The sequence below is a fragment of the Bactrocera tryoni genome, chromosome 3 (genome assembly GCF_016617805.1).
Source record: "Bactrocera tryoni isolate S06 chromosome 3, CSIRO_BtryS06_freeze2, whole genome shotgun sequence".
NCBI classification, from domain to species: Eukaryota; Metazoa; Arthropoda; class Insecta; order Diptera; family Tephritidae; genus Bactrocera; species Bactrocera tryoni.
This window is the reverse complement of record NC_052501.1, coordinates 67725324-67741441: the sequence shown is the minus strand read 5'-3', so window position 1 is coordinate 67741441 and position 16118 is coordinate 67725324. Positions and strand designations below refer to the sequence as shown.

Here is a 16118-nt window from a genome sequence, read left to right as displayed (position 1 = left end):
TGAAAATCCTTCAATATCAGTTTGCGAACAGAAGCAATAGTTTCCGGAACAAAAGCTTATCTTGAACGACCTTCACAATATTCTTCTTGGAGTGACCTGCGACCTCAATGGAATTACCCATACCATCGAAAAACACTGGTTCTTAATGGAGCTTCATCGTCACAAATTTAATTAATTTCATGCAGACAATTCACCGTGTCGTAAGTCAAAACTTCATGAATTGGACTTCGTAATGCTGCTCTCATATTTCAAAAGTGTGCTCGTTGGGAGAAAATATTCGTCGAATGACGAGGTGATCACCGAAATTGAGGTCTATTTTTAAACAAAAGAAAATATGGTGTCGAAAAGTTGGAGGGTCACCATAAGCAGTGTATCACCGTTGAAAGGGACTATGTTGAATAAAAAAACAACATTCACCCCAAAAAACAAAAAAAAAACAAATTTTAATATGTTTGGCAGAGGACTTTTTAATTGAACTGTGAGATAATATTCCTACATCACTAAGATGAGGAATATATGATTCAGTTTTATCAAAAACATAGACCTACGAGTGGTGCAAAGACTTCAAAGACGATGAACAGTTCGTTGAAGAAATGTCTCGTTCTGGACGACCTAGGACCTCTTCAACTGATGAAAATATTAAGAAAGTGAAGGATATGTCAGCAAGTGTTAAAGAGATGGCAAGAAAGCTCGTCATCTCTCCTGAGTCTGTTCGAATGATTTTGGTGGAAATTTTGGATATAAAACGCGTTCTTGTTCGACTCGTCCCGATAAAGCTGATTTGTTTTCAAAAAGAGTAAACTAAGCAGGTCTCTTTGGACGAAACCAAACCACGCCAAAGCCGCTCAAAACTCAAGGTGATGCTCATTGTTAAGCGACAGAAGGTCAATAAAGACTTCTATTTTGCCGTATTGAGGTGTTTGCGTGAGAATATTTGTCGAAAACGGTCCGAATTGTGGAAGAAGAATTTATGGATTTTACACGATGATAACGCACCCTCGCATCGAGTCACGATTGTGACCGAATTTAAAGCCAAAAACGCAATGAGTACCATCGATCAACCAACGTATTCACCAAATTTGATTTCGTGTGATTTTTCTTATTCTCCGAACTGGAATTGCCGCTCCGTTGAACCCATTTTCAGTTGATCGAAGAGATAAAACAAAATTCGCCGAAGGAGTTGAAGGCCATGCCAAGAAGTGCTTATAAAAAGTGTTTTGAGGACTTGAAAAATCGTTGCATAAGTAGTCTGGTGAAAGTTCCATTGAAGGCGACAAAATAAATATTGATGAAAAATTAAATATTTTGCGTTTTATTTACAATTTCCGGGTACTCTTTTGTCACAATGAGGGAGTATAAATTGTGCGGTTAAACCCAACTGATATCTACGTTTCTTGTTATATTTCACAATAACTGATAAGGCCCGGCTTGCTTATGAACAGCCAACTGAGAAGCGATCTCAGTTTAATTTATACATTCGAACTGTGTAGTATATTTTACTATAATTGAAATCATTTCCATAAAAAGAATATAATTAAAATAATATAATCAAAATGCTAAAAGTGACATTTTTGCTAATAACTCTGCTAATCGCGTCAATAAAAGCAGCCAAAATGGTCTGTTATTATGACTCAGCCAGCCAGTTTAGAGAAGGTTAGCTTACGCGGAGGTTGTTGTGATTATTGATAATATTGTGTGGGTATAAGTACTCGTGTGTCTTAAATATATAAGAAAATATGTGTACAAAATAAATATTGAAAATCAGAAGAGATATGGTGTAGTGTCTAACAGAATCCATTCTTGAGACTGATAGTAAGCATCGAAAGCCTGCATCCCATGCAAGTGTGTAACACCGCCAAGTACCAAGCCAATCAGGATTGTAACGTGTTGTAACTAGATAAAGGGTGCTTTTTTAGAAATGTGGTTTTCATGAAGATATAAAGCGCATATAGTTATATGTTATGGTCAATCATTTAGCCTGATTATGAAGATGTGGGTTTGTTACTATGACTTAAAAATGAAGCAAGAGACCGTTGCGCTAGCTCGAATAAATTCCAGTAGCCAGTAGTAGAAGCCGGGTCCTTCTCCATCTGGTATTTCCAACGGAGTGGAGGTCTTCCTCTTCCTCTGCTTCCCCCGGTGGGTAGTGTGTTGAATACTTTCAGAGCTGAGAGAACCAATGGTTTCGGTTCCAGCTGTACGTAAGGAGCTTGAAATGACGTCCAACACCGAGTTGTTGACGAGTGCTTTCAGAGAGCAGGAGAGCAAGTCGAGTAGAAAATCGCTCGGCTGACTGTTGTGATTGAAGCTACTCGACGTCGAACCTTCCTTGTGTTTGCTGACGTGCGTTTTTTTCTGCACAGAAGCGGGTGCAATTCTTAGCTGCAACAAGATAGTGGTCCGTGTCGTTGTTAGGACCTCGAACCGTACGCATGTCTAGAACACTAGAGACGTGTCTTCGGTCTATCACAACATTATCGATCTGGTTGATGGCTTTTCGATCTGGAGACAGCCAAGTTTATTGATGTATTTTTCTATGATGGAATTTAGTACTACAGATAAACAGATAACCATATTTCGGACCTCAGCGAAGTCGATCAGCCTCAACTCAATTGAGGATGTTTCCTCGTGAAGGCTGAATTTACCGACTGTTGCGCCTAAGATACCTTCCTTTCCCACCCTGGCGTTAAAGTCGCCAAGCACGATCTTGACGGGTGGGGGCAGCGCTCATAGGTGCGCTCCATGCGTTCGTAGAAGGCATCTTTGGTCACATCGTCCTTCTTTTCCGTCGGGCATGGGCGCAAATCAGCGATATGTTGAAGAACTTCGCTTTGATGCGGTTAGACGTTCATCCATCGGGGTGAATGACAGTACTCGGCGACGGAGTCTCTCTCCCACACCGAATTTTCGCTCCTTTATATGGTCACTGTAGTAAATGCCACAAGGAACTACTCGCCTCAGTTCTTGTCCCATCCATCGCATTTCTTGGATGGTGGTGATGTCAGCCTTCACTCTAACGAGGACATCAAACAGCTGGGCAGCGGCACCTTTCCAATTATGGGACCGGACATTCCAGGTGCATGCTCTCAAATCGTAATCCTTAGTTCGTTTGCATGGTCGTCATCAAAAGGGGGGTCTTTGGGGGCGTTTTTTACATGGCGGGTCCCAAACTCAGCGCACAATCTTGCGGAGGGGATGTTTCACCTTCTCACTTTAGCTCGCCTTCAAACGGATATTCTTTGGCTACCCAGACAATACTTGGCCTAGGACCGGAAGTTGTGCGCTGCTTGAGTCATATGTAAAATAATCGTTTCTGGCCACTCCCAAGAGAATGGCCAATTCAGACACTAAAAATTCATTAATATTAAAACTAAGTTAAACGCTTCCAGTTGGTTGTAACATTATGAACAGCTTTACCTTTGAAGAAATATGAACCAATGCTTCCTCCTGTTCATAGAGCACACCAACCAGTTGCTTTCTGAGGATGTAATGTCGTCTCAACAATTGTTTCCGGATTAAAAATTTGCAAGTTGATAGTGCTGTTAGTGATATCTATGCTAAATTTCACGTCAAAATATTCGTTAGTATTTGAGATACGCTTCGTTTTATGAGGCTCTAAAAGTGAATTCTTCGATTTTTACTATGTCTGAATATATTGAACAAAGAAGTGCGATAACGCACCATCTCATACTGCATTGGTTATTCGTGATCATTTCGCCATATTTTCAATATCGTATTTGACTTAATTGAGGATATAAAAGCTGAATCGAAGAAGGCTCTAATGGCCATCGCGACGGAGGATTTTTCCAAGTGCTATGATGACTGGAAAATGCTTTGACATACATATGTATATTGCAACGGGAGGGGATTACTTTGAAGGTGATGAAATGGACAAAATTCACCTTTCTAATTGATCACAGTGGTATAAATGCATTTACACGAATCCATATATATGCATATATATTTTGTATATATTCTAAGGTTATCAGTGCAGTGTGTACATACTGACTACTTATCGTCAAAAGAAAAAAATTCTATGTGTTCGTGTCTTCAATGTTCTATAATAATTTTGTAAACAAATAATATACTCGTATATTATATTTATTAATAAAATGCATTACATTATCTTCATCAGGTCCAGCAAAATTAACACTGCAAGATTTGGAACCAGCTTTGCAATTTTGTAATTATCTCGTTTATGGTTACGCCGGTATTGATCCAGAAAGTTATCAATTAAAGCCCTTGAACAAAAATTTGAATATCACACAGAATCATTACCGTGATATCACCAACTTACGACGCAACCATTCGCATCTTTTAATACTGCTCTCGGTTGGCGGAGATCGTGATTTGTTTGAAGAATCCTCAAGCAGTTCTTACCTCAGCGTGCTAGAGAATCTGGCACATCGAAACTCGTTTATTAACAGCGCTTTAGCGCACTTGAAAACTTACGATTTTGATGGTTTGGACTTGGCTTGGCAGTTTCCCAAAAATCCGCCTAAAATAGTGGAAGGTAGATTTAGAAGCGCTTGGAGAAAAATCAAGGGAAAAGTCAAGGGATGGTTCTCTCCTCCAAAACCCGTCGATGAATACGCTGCCGAGCACAAAGAACAATTCACCACGTTGGTGCGTGAGTTGAAAGACGCATTTCAGTCTGATGCACTTATCTTGACATTAACCATGCTGCCGCATGTGGATCCGAATCGTAAGCTCTTCCTATTACTCAAAGCGGAAGCTTTATTTCATTTGTACTCGATTTTTTATAAATTTATTTTGCAGTATTTATTGATGTCCCATCAGTTATCGGCAGTGTGGATTTCGTCAATCTTGGTAGCTATGACTTCCAAACACCAGAGCGCGATCCTAAAGTTGCTGATCTTAGTGCGCCCCTATATGAAATGCCCGAACGCGATCCCACCCACAACATTGACTACCAAGTACAGCATTGGCTCAATAACTCAGCACCCAGTAACAAAATCCACATTGGTGTGCCGGCTTACGGTCTTTCTTGGACTATGTCATGTAAATCTGGTATTACCGGTTACCCACCGATTAAGAAAACTCTCGGTACGGGCGCCGGCGGCAGACAGTTACGCAAACCTGGCATAATGAGTTGGCCCGAAATTTGTGAAAAACTACAGGCTGACAAGGAGTTGGCCGGTGAAGCTGCGCCCTTACGCAAAGTTGGCGATCCAAGGCAACGCTATGGCAGCTATGCTTATCGATCAGCCGACGATGATGACCAGAACGGTCTTTGGGTGAGCTATGAGGAACCCAGCACTGCAGCAATTAAGGCAAGTTACGTATCCGCCAAGGGTTTGGGTGGCGTTGCTTTGTTCGATTTGTCGCTGGACGATTTTCGTGGCCAATGTGCCGCTGAGAAGTATCCGATACTGAGAAGTATTAAATTAAAATTGTAAAATTACTTCTTTGTTTATAAATTATAAGTAAATTAGAGTAAAAACTAGTTCGTTGAGTTTCAATAAGGTGGCTTTGGAGTGCAACGTCAAACCCCATACCGTGTACCATACCTTTAATGGCGATACTTTGACTCTATATGTCTGATGTAATAAATCAATGACCACATCTGACCATCCAGACCTCCAGATTCGGAGTCTCTTCGGACCTCATTTTGTTAGGTTATTTAAAAAACAAAAGATATGGCAGTTATCCTCTGATCATTATTAAAGTTCAGCCTGTTGCATGCAATATTGCGTGATAAACCGAAAAATTGATGTTCGTACATACATATGAACATACTCCTATATCGTAAATAGCAATAAAGTATGTGGGCTTACATTACTGTTATACTTTTTCATAGTCGTAGCTATTCTTCTTCTCGTGGAGGAGGCATCAACTTTTGTAACTTACTGCAATAAGGTTGGCTTAGATTATACTCGTACTATTCGGTTGTTACGCCATACATAAACCTACTGATCCTTAGTAATTCCAGATAGACCTTCCTCAGTTTAAATTGGATCTCAAGAATTCATCATACAGGATGGCAACGCTTTTTGCGAACTTTAAGAGGAACTTGATATATAATTTTGATATTTCATCTAGTCCCTTGAACTGCATAGAAGGTGTTCCAACGCCGCTTTATTGTCTACTTACATATATCCATCGGGCTCGCATTGATACCGGTAAGTTGCGGCTTATCTTTATGCCAACCACCGTCCTGCGTGTCAGTAAAACGTATGCATGTTTTTATTCGGGATTCTGATCTTGCGATCCTGTAAGTCCTGAAGTCGTTCCACCTCACGCTTGTTTGCCTGTCAGGCCTTTTGAAAACTAAAATCCAGCTCCGAGCAATAGATTCCGGCGCCCACTCCATTAGCCATTTCTGATCCGTCTTATAGAACTTGTAAGTTCCGCTGGCGAGTCGCATTCTTCTGCGCGTAAGGGTATGTAGGCTATTTTATCCACCAACCACTAACTATGAACTATGCTCGAAGATTCTTGCAGAGAATAATGCCTCCAATTTTGCAGCTGATTTTGCTGCAGAGTTTTCCACTGCAACGTCGATTAGTGATTAGCTCCCGTTATGCAGTGATCAAAGTTTTTCTGATAGCGGTGCACCACACCAAAGTACCGTAAAGCAAGATTGACTTCTTCACCACGGAGTAACATCAATGCATGAGTCCATATGATAGGTTCCAAGAAAACCCTCGCATCTTCTTTCATCCATAGAGGGCCTTTGTCTCTCTCTACTTGGTATGGACTTACTACAATTACTGACGACGAAAATTCCCTTCCGAAGTCATAGTTAATACCAATTTAACCCCGTTAAAAAATAATCTGCTTATGATTAGAGGAAAATTCTTACGTATCCTCAAGGCTACGGCATTTTTTTGAACTCATTTTACAAATATTTGGTACCAAGTCTTTTGTTACAAGCTATAACAGTTGATCGAAGGGTCTTAAAAGGGGTTGAGAGCTTTAGTCTTATATTGTAAGTTAAAGTTAGCTGTGATCGCGACCGACGTGTTGGAGTTCAGTCGGACAACTACCCAATAGAAATTTAGATGTCAAGAAAAATCGAAAAAGAGAGAATATCAACAATCATCAGTGATTAGTATGAATAAATACTGAAAGTAGTCTTAATATTTGTTCTTCTCTTGGATGGTTTCGTTCCAAAAATTCATTTCATATTTTTATACTTCAACATTTGGTCGTGGAATATAAAAAATAGCTAAACTGGTTGGTTAGAGTCAGGGAGAATATAATATTAGGCAATTTACTTTTCGATTGTCCGTCCTAAAGTGTTTCAAAAATCATGAGAAATTAATTTACTGGGAGCTGTAGTGGCGGAGCAGGTCCCTCGGCTCGTTGTAAGCTAAACGACGTTATATGAGAAATATGCATGTCACTCGGGCGTATAAAAAATGCATGAAGACTGTCGGTAGCTCATTCTTATCCTTCTGGATACGCCACTGCGCTTTTACACACATATGACCAGACTTATGTGTACCTATGACCATAAAGCGCGTGTAAAGTAAATGCACATTTCATGTCAAAAATCCTTTCCATCCCTTTTGCGCCTTTTTGCAAGGCAAATAACAAACAATCGCTAGTTGGTTTGCCGACCTTTCGCAGTGATACCAATACTTTTCTGTGGTTAATGTAAAACTTTTGTTTGGTGAATAATCAAGCATGCACATTTTAACAGAAATATCTTTGTGCTTATTTAATTTAATTATTTTCGGTATAATATTCGCTGTAAGTAATTTGAAATAAATAGCAAAAATATATATACATATATGTGTACTATATCTACATATGTATATATTATTTTAACAATACTTAGTGCTGCCATAAGTTCTGTTACAAGTTCCAGCCGATATATATATGAAACTATAATAAATTTGTTAGATAAATTTAATTTTATTTAATAACTAATATATTATATATATATTTTTTACTAAATGTTATACGAAATAGTGTCCTTTTCCTTTCACACAATCCCTCAAATGATTTGGCGTTTGATCAATAGCAGCTCGCACATTTTCTATTGGTATTGACGCTGCTGCTAGAACCAAAGATTTTTTGAGACTCTCCAAATTACTGTGGGTTATTCAATAGCCGTTGTTCTCTAACTCTAACTATTACTCTGTAACCAATCGGTTCATATCTAGACTTCTAGACAGCCAATCATCTGCAGCTATGAAAGCAGGGATAATGCTTTTAAGCCACTGCTGTGAGGCTTAGGCCTTGTGTGTTGGGTCAGAATCTTGATCGGAAGATCGAATGCTGTCCTTCGAAGAGAGTATTGCTTAGCTGCTTTACCACGCTTTCTAAAACATCGTGCTGGTACACTTTTGCCTCAGTTTTAAGCAGTTATTTACAAAAGTGAAGCAGTGTAACGCCTTTACAGGAGACTCCCCGATAAACCGATACAGCAGCTATTGACCTATTTGAATAAAACTTTTGGTGTCTTTGGCAGTTGCTTTGCTTCTTAAAAACTTCTTCAACAGTGAAAAGTTTGTCAGCTGTTAAAAGAATACTTTTATGGTCATTGACCGTGTGCCCCTGCAGAAGCCATTCGCATCGGTGGAGTCTAATTTGCTTCAAACATGTTATTAGAAGATTATTAAATGACCGACGGTAGGCTTTCATCTTGCATAAGCCTTGATATTAATCTGGTCGATATATCCATTTCGCTTGCTAAGATTTTCTGTGTCCTATGTGGTTTGCTTTACCTTTCCTGGAGCTATTTAATTGGTCTTTACTTCTTGTTTTACCATATTTTGGGCATATCTGTTGGACAATCGGCCATGATATTGTGTTCGCCTCAGGCTCGTCTAAAGAGGCTCCAACTCGTCTGCTTTTTCCGTGTCGTCATTGTTCCCATGACTTGGAGCCCAAATTATGGACAAGTTTAGTTGACCATTGAGCTTGAAGTCTACCTACATTTTTAGACCAATCTGGAGTTTATCTTCGGCGACGATACTTATATGTAGCTAGCAAACCCTTCTGACTATCTGTCTACATACATATATGGTAGCGCTTTGTATCCTCCTGTAGTTTTTCAGTAAAACCCCTCAGACCTTATCTAATCTTAATCCTTCCGCTTGGAAGATGCGATGGAAAGTGATATCAAAAACCTTAGTGTATACCTCCGTCTCAATTTCGCAATTCATTTTATATTGTACCCATCCGTATAGATAGAGTTAGTATTCTCCTCCTCCTATAACTCTTATCTTTCACTTTTTTCTGGAAATTTCTCTTCAATGTATGCACTGTACTTCAAAACAGCATTTTCTAACAGAATTTTGTAACAGAGTTTATGGCAAGGCTAAGTATACTCATAAGTAAATATATGCTAACCTGATATCTATAAGAGAAGACCATAAAAAAGTAAAAAAAAATTATTATCGGAATTTAAAACAATTTTGAACAAAGAACGTTGCTTTTTGAATATCTGTGGAAGGTTAAATTTCTAGTATGATATCTGTTATTTTTTTTACCTTTTTTAAGGCCTCAACAGTTTGCATCCCCAATAGGTCGATGGAGGATTGCACCCAACACGAGCAATGTTGCTCAAATTTTTGTCATCCAGATTTTGGTTTGTGCTCATACGACGTCAATAATATGCCCGCAGTGCTATCCTAAGTGAAGTGCCCAGCATAAATTATTGCTAATACTATTTCCTAACTTTTCTGTCGATTTCAAACTGTACCAAATTATAATAATATACTCATCATAGCTAACACACAAGCCGAAGGGGGCATCTCAGCGCTATCTGTAGTGTGTTATTCAGAGCTTTTTTTACAGCGCCATCTAATGTGGATTGGAAATCTGCGAACTTATTTTATGGCGCCATCTAGTGTGGATTCTAAATTTTGAGTATTTCCTTAGAGCGACATCTAGTGTGAAAACTACTATTCAGTAGCAAAGAGAAACAGAAACCGGATTTAAATTTTGAAATACTTTGAATTCGTAATTGTGTATGAAAATAAATGCATTTGAAATAAAATATTAACTTGGATTGAAACATCAAAAAGCAAAACTTGGAAAATAAAAATACAAACGGGCACAGAAAATATTATCCCCCCGCTTTATAGGAAACCCAGAGAACATAAACAATGTGGAAGGTGCTGGCAGAAACAGAAACAGACAGAACAATTTTATAAAATAATTTTTTTTCTCGAAATTTCAGTGTGAAACATTTCCGGTTCTACTCTGTCAATAAATATATTTTGCGCACCAGATGACGTTGTGCGAAAAGCTGTTTAAATTCCAACACACGTTAGAGGGCGCTGTAAGGAAAGCACAGAGTGTTACGAGTACTATTTTACGACAGATGACGCTAAATCAACGGCAAGCGGGTGAAGTTTATTAAAACTGTTATACAAAGCTTATTTGAAAAAAACCATACAATGCTTATTTGACAAAAAAGACGGGAAATTAATGCGGACATGATTTTCACAAACTCGCTCTGCATCGTTTTGCAGCCACTGTCTTGGCCTTTTTGATTTACAAACACTAGTTTATTTAATTTTTGAAAGTTCTGCCAATCAATCGCGATATCCGCAATTTTATTGTTGCAAATGGCTGAATGCTTATATTATATATATATGTATATACATACTTTTCATACAATCTGTGTTATATTTTTCAGATAACACCTTCAGATTTACAATCAGTTGCATTGGAAGCAACGACTGCAAAATAAATATTTTTATGTTTACACATATGTACGCATGTACGAGTATTGCATTGATTTGCGAATTGTTTACTAGATTAGATTAGATTACACTGGTATACAGTGGTTTTGTTGCCCTGGATATGAGACTAATTTTAGATATATTTATGCTCACAATTCACGAAACTATCAATGATTTTGTAAGAATTGCTCTCAATTTTTTTAAAATCTTTATTTTAATTTCATCAGAAAACATGAAATAAAATGACATAAATGTTGAAAATATTAGTTTTATTTTGAAAGCTTAACAAACATTGCAGTAAATAGAGAAAAAAATGTTAAAAACTTATACTATATTCCCTTAAAATGCCTTTCATTAGCTTTTCGTTTATAATTCTTCTTTGGACAATCTCTTTTTAAACAACAGCAGTAATCTGCCATCATGTGATAATCCCAGCGACCCTGATACCGTTCTTCCATCACTTTTAGATCCTGGTGGAACCGCTCTCCCTGTTCTTCACTATAATTCCCTAAATTATCCGGGAATTTATCTAGATGATTGCGAAGATAGTATAACTTTATACTCATATTTGCTCCTAGAGTCTGAAAATTTGTCAGCATATTTTGCACAATTGTTTCATAATTTGGTGCTTTATGATTACCTAGGAAATTTTCGACTGCCAATACAAAACTTTCCCAAGCTTTACTTTCCGGAACAGTCATGACTTTGATAAAGTCTGAGTCTTTCATCATTAGCCGTATTTGAGGACCATCAAATATTCCACCTTTTAACTTTTCTACACTTAGCTTAGGAAATTTTCTACAAATGTAATTAAAACAGTCTCCGTCTTTGTTTAATGCTTTTACAAATTGCTTGATCATTCCTAACTTAATAGGTAATGGTGGGAGCATGATTTTGTCTCTGCTTACCAATGGCTCTCTGATTACATTGGCTTTACCGACATTTAAATAATCTCTCACAGGCCAAACATCTTGATTCCAATGATGTTGCTTTGCTCTACTACTGTCTACTGTCCCACATACAAACAAATAAAGCACGGGTATTTCGTGTATCCACTCTGTTGACCGAGTAAAAAATTAACCATTTTCAAATCTACACAGATCGGCCACTGATGTTCCGAGTATTTAGTTTTTTCTAAAACTAATTTTACATTTTCATACTCCTCTTTGAGTTTTGTTGAATGGGCGATGGGAATAGATGCAAATTTATTACCATTGTGCAGTAAAACGCATTTCAAACTTCTTTTAGAACTGTCAATGAAAAGTCGCCACTCAGTAGGTTTATATTCTGTTAAACCCATGTCTAAAAGTAGTTTCGCGATATCATTACAGTACACCAGACCTTCATCTTCACTAAAAAATTGCAATAACTATTTTTCTCGTGTCCTGTATGTCGTAATTGTCACTGTTGGGGCCAATACATTTTTTTCTTTCAATCTTGAGGCTAACAGTTCTGATCCTTGTTTTGATAAATAAAGATCACGTATTAAGTCACTGAGTTCATTTTGAGAAAATAACTTGGGCGTAGCTGTTTCACCTTCCCATTCACTTCCACTTGTAGACTGTCGCGATTTCTGTGTATTTGGTAACATCATTGTTTCTGAGGGCATTCGAATTTTTTTGAAACGTAAATAGGCTGAGGAAGATTTTCACTGTGTAGTATAGGACATTTTGTAGATTGTAAATCTGGATATCTCCAGGTTTGATTGCGATTAAAACGTTTAGCAACAACAACACAAAAGTAACAATCATCGAAGTGATTTGTAGGCTCCATCAAGATCATCGAAATACCAAAGTCTAATCCAGAACGTTCTCCTTTTTTCCATAACCGTAAAGACTCAACGCATAACTTACAAACTTTATGAGGAATCCATGGTTTTTCTAGTTTGTCCATTTTAAAACCGTTTCGTTGTTGTTTTTTTTGTTAAATAAACACCGCAAATATAACAAAACAAATCAGTAGTATATTTACACTTTCTTCTTGACGAGCTCATATTTTAAAAGACAAAGCAAATATACATATATTTATGTAAATATGTGCAGTGATTGAAACGAAATATTAACTTATCAGAACTTATTTAGATTCACGTAGAGGTACTTCGTATTGTCGAATAACTGCGATCTCAGCTGTTCTGCGGAGCAAAGGGTGGGGATCGCTAAGAGTAGGCATCACGTGATGTTTGCATGCGAGAAAAAGTTGTGCAGAAGCCTAATCATTTATCAGTCATGATCAATGATCGATTTATATGAATAAAAAGCTGATTATTGTTCAAATTATAAGATTTGAGAAAATCATAAAAATAAGAGCACATTAAGTACTTTCATATATATATTCGTGATCTGGACACTTGAAAACATAAAAATTTTCACAGATATCTAGGGCAACAAAAAAAATATTTTTTTGTAGAGCTGTGTTACCTATAACAATTGAAAGCCTTGAGAATTTATGAAAGCTGCACGCCTTTGGTGACATCACAGCCACATGCTATATATTGTATAATAAATTACTGTATGCATAATTTATATGGTGCAACGATTATCAGTAAAATATACAATATTTTAAGTGACATTATCTCGTCATTAGAGGCGTGCCCGTCTGGGGTATAAAAACATTTATATGCTCATCAGTGGTCATTAGTACAACATTTCTTTTCTCTAGAACATCAATAATATGGCTTTCAAGACTTTCCTCACGCTGTTCGCTGTGCTCCTGTGTGCCAATGCTGTCTTCGGTGTGAATATCATTAGCAGGGCAACATGGGGTGGTCGCTCCGCTACTAGCCGTACTACCCTGGCCAGTGGTTTATCCTACGTCATTATACATCATACCGCCGGCACTTACTGTTCCACCCAAACCGCATGCTCTCAACAGATGCGCAACATGCAGGCCTACCACATGGACTCCTTGGGGTGGGCTGATATTGGTTACAACTTCCTGATCGGTGGTGATGGGCAAGTGTATGAGGGTCGTGGTTGGAGTACAGTGGGCGCTCATGCCACAAACTGGAACTCCAAGTCTATTGGCATCTCCTTCATGGGCAACTACAACAGTGAGCGACGAAGGTTAGAGTTCAGGCTCTTTACTAATATTTCATTTCTCTTACAGACAATGTTCCAACTGCCGCTCAGATCGCTGCCGCTAAGGCTTTGATTGCCGATGCCGTCTCACGTGGACAAATCTCGTCTAAATACATTCTTTATGGCCATCGTCAAGTCGGTTCCACTGAGTGTCCTGGTAACAACTTGTATGCCGAGATCAAGAAATGGTCCAATTGGCGCGCTTAACTTTACTGAGTTTTGAAAATATTTAAGAAATTAAAGGCGTTGCTTGCTTAAAAAAACCGGCTTTTTTTTCTTTGAAGTGCTACTATTTGATAGCGTAAGTTGAGATGAATGTTTCGAAATCGGCAATACTAGTGTAGGAGAGTTTTGGACACCTAATTCTTATTTAGATATTCATATCCTAATACTTTCTGACTTTACTTGAGTACGAGTAGTCAGAGTATGCTCCGATCTTGAAATCTTCCGTTCGTCGTCGCATTTTTTCGTAGAATTTTCGATCATTAATCCTGTCGGTCATCTATGTTTCGTTTGCAGCTGTACGAAATGGGTTTGAAATGTTGTCCCACAGTTCCCTTATACTGAGTTGCTGATGAGTGCTCTCAGAGAGCAGGAGTGCAAATCGAGGAGAAACTCCTTTTCGCTGTCGGTTGCCATAGTCGCTTCTCGACGTCTTTGGTTTTGCTACCACTGGAAACGTGTTGTTCATCTATTACAGCATGATCGATCTACTTTCCAACTTCTCGATCCGGCGATATCCAAGTAACTTGATGAATTTTCTTGTGGTAAAATATAATACTACAGACAACCATATTTCGGGCCCCGGCGAAGTCGTTCAGCCTCAACCCATTTGGAGATGTTTCATCATGGAGGGTGAATTTACCGACCGTTGTGCCAAAGACGCTCGTCCGCTGGATTGAATACCAGCACTTGACAACTGAGTCTTTCTCTCGCCACAAATCCATCCTTTTATATGGCTGCTGTAGTAAATGTCACAAGGATCTACTCGTCTCCGTCCTTGTTTCGTCCATCCTATTTCTTGTGCGGCAGTTTTGTTAAAATTTACTTTTGCGAGGACATTATTGCGACATCTTCCCAATTTAGAGACCGCATATTCCAGTGCATGCCCATAAATTGCTCTTGTTCCTTTTGCTCCGATCGTTATCAAAAGCAACCATCTTCATATCACAGACCGCAGACGGCCGCAGTCAGGCCATCATTAGGTTCATTGTGCTCCCGGGTGGCATCTAGGTGAAAAAAGCTAATTCTTTTTCCACCCCAGCTGCCCAATGTCTCTTAAGTTGAAGCATAATGTTCTAGCGTCTCATTACCTTCCGTGCTTGCTATGCATTCTGCCGAATCCACTTTTCCCATTTTCTCAAGGTGGGATCTTAAGGGTCAGGGTCGTGTGTTGACCCGTACACTGTTATTATGTTGCCTTTTGCCTTGAAGTAGAAGGGTTTCGGTCTGTTAACCAACAATATTACACCAAAATAACTTTGTTTTTGTTCCAAGACCTGAGGTCTTTCTCCAGACTCCACTGCTCAGCAGCCCACAAGCGACCCAACTAGTCTGCCTTTCCATATCCTTCTTTTCCTATATGATACTAAACGAGTAACCTGCTGAAAGTCTGCTTAGTAATTGCCTGCTTGTTTAACCTAATGCAATGAGATTTAGTATTGGCACTAAGCGTAGACTTAATTGCCACTTGGCTGTCGCCTAGAATGCTTATGGACTTGTTGGTGATAGCAGAATCTCATCTTGAACCACCCAGACAGTTGACTGCTGTTTACTTTCGGGCTCATATGCTTAAATCCACGATTCATTAATTTGGGAACAACAATTGATTTTGGACGACATACCTGAAACTCGTCTTGGAGTGATCTAAGACATCGATTGAATTCATCATACCAAAGATAGACATTTGTCCTTGATGGAGCTTGGTCGTAAAAAATAGAAAATTTCGCCATTTAATTTCATTTTTTGGCCGTGAAGAATATTTTAAGTTACTGTTAATAGAACAAATATCAAACTAATTTTGGTTTTTCGGCAGCGCTGACGTACAAACTTACATATATAGTTTCATTTAAATTCTTATTCTGTCTTTCTGAAGCAATGATGCGTCCTTCCTGATCCCATTTTTTGCCTTTTCTGCTTACTTTCTAAAGCATTTTCTCTCTACTAGCAAACACCTACGCAAATATTTGCACTCTTATAAATTATGCAAGTATCATACCATCGCGATGCTAACAGTTTAATTAATTTTAAACATGTGTGTTTGATACAGACCAGTGGCCATAAAATTTTAACTCAAGAGGGGACTAACTTATTGGCATGTTCAAAAAACGTATTTATTTGAGTGGACTGGAGGTTTTCCTCTTCTTCTGCTTCC

General features: G+C 38.4%; 2 protein-coding genes across 2 annotated transcripts; both read left to right on the top strand.

The window, feature by feature from the left end:
• The first annotated feature begins 1488 nt into the window (after nt 1-1488).
• LOC120772800 (chitinase-like protein Idgf5) lies at nt 1489-5457 on the top strand. Its single transcript, XM_040101583.1, has 3 exons — nt 1489-1653; nt 4136-4705; nt 4780-5457. The coding sequence occupies exons 1-3, from the start codon at nt 1554-1556 to the stop codon at nt 5418-5420; spliced, it is 1311 nt and encodes a 436-aa protein (XP_039957517.1). The 5' UTR covers nt 1489-1553; the 3' UTR covers nt 5421-5457.
• A 7835-nt stretch (nt 5458-13292) lies between these two features.
• On the top strand, nt 13293-14007 carry LOC120771441 (peptidoglycan-recognition protein SC2-like). The gene is made up of 2 exons (XM_040099446.1): nt 13293-13716; nt 13773-14007. The coding sequence occupies exons 1-2, from the start codon at nt 13338-13340 to the stop codon at nt 13949-13951; spliced, it is 558 nt and encodes a 185-aa protein (XP_039955380.1). The 5' UTR covers nt 13293-13337; the 3' UTR covers nt 13952-14007.
• Nucleotides 14008-16118: the final 2111 nt, after the last annotated feature.

What these genes read in the sequence shown, in the direction of transcription:
- LOC120772800 (XM_040101583.1), top strand. Translation starts at nt 1,554, where the DNA reads ATGCTAAAAGTGACATTTTTGCTAATAACTCTGCTAATCGCGTCAATA. An exon ending in AGCCAGCCAGTTTAGAGAAG is followed by an intron (nt 1,654 to 4,135) that starts GTTAGCTTACGC and finishes TATCTTCATCAG; the next exon opens with GTCCAGCAAAATTAACACTG. An exon ending in GCCGCATGTGGATCCGAATC is followed by an intron (nt 4,706 to 4,779) that starts GTAAGCTCTTCC and finishes TTTATTTTGCAG; the next exon opens with TATTTATTGATGTCCCATCA.
- LOC120771441 (XM_040099446.1), top strand. Translation starts at nt 13,338, where the DNA reads ATGGCTTTCAAGACTTTCCTCACGCTGTTCGCTGTGCTCCTGTGTGCC. An exon ending in CTTCATGGGCAACTACAACA is followed by an intron (nt 13,717 to 13,772) that starts GTGAGCGACGAA and finishes TTTCTCTTACAG; the next exon opens with ACAATGTTCCAACTGCCGCT.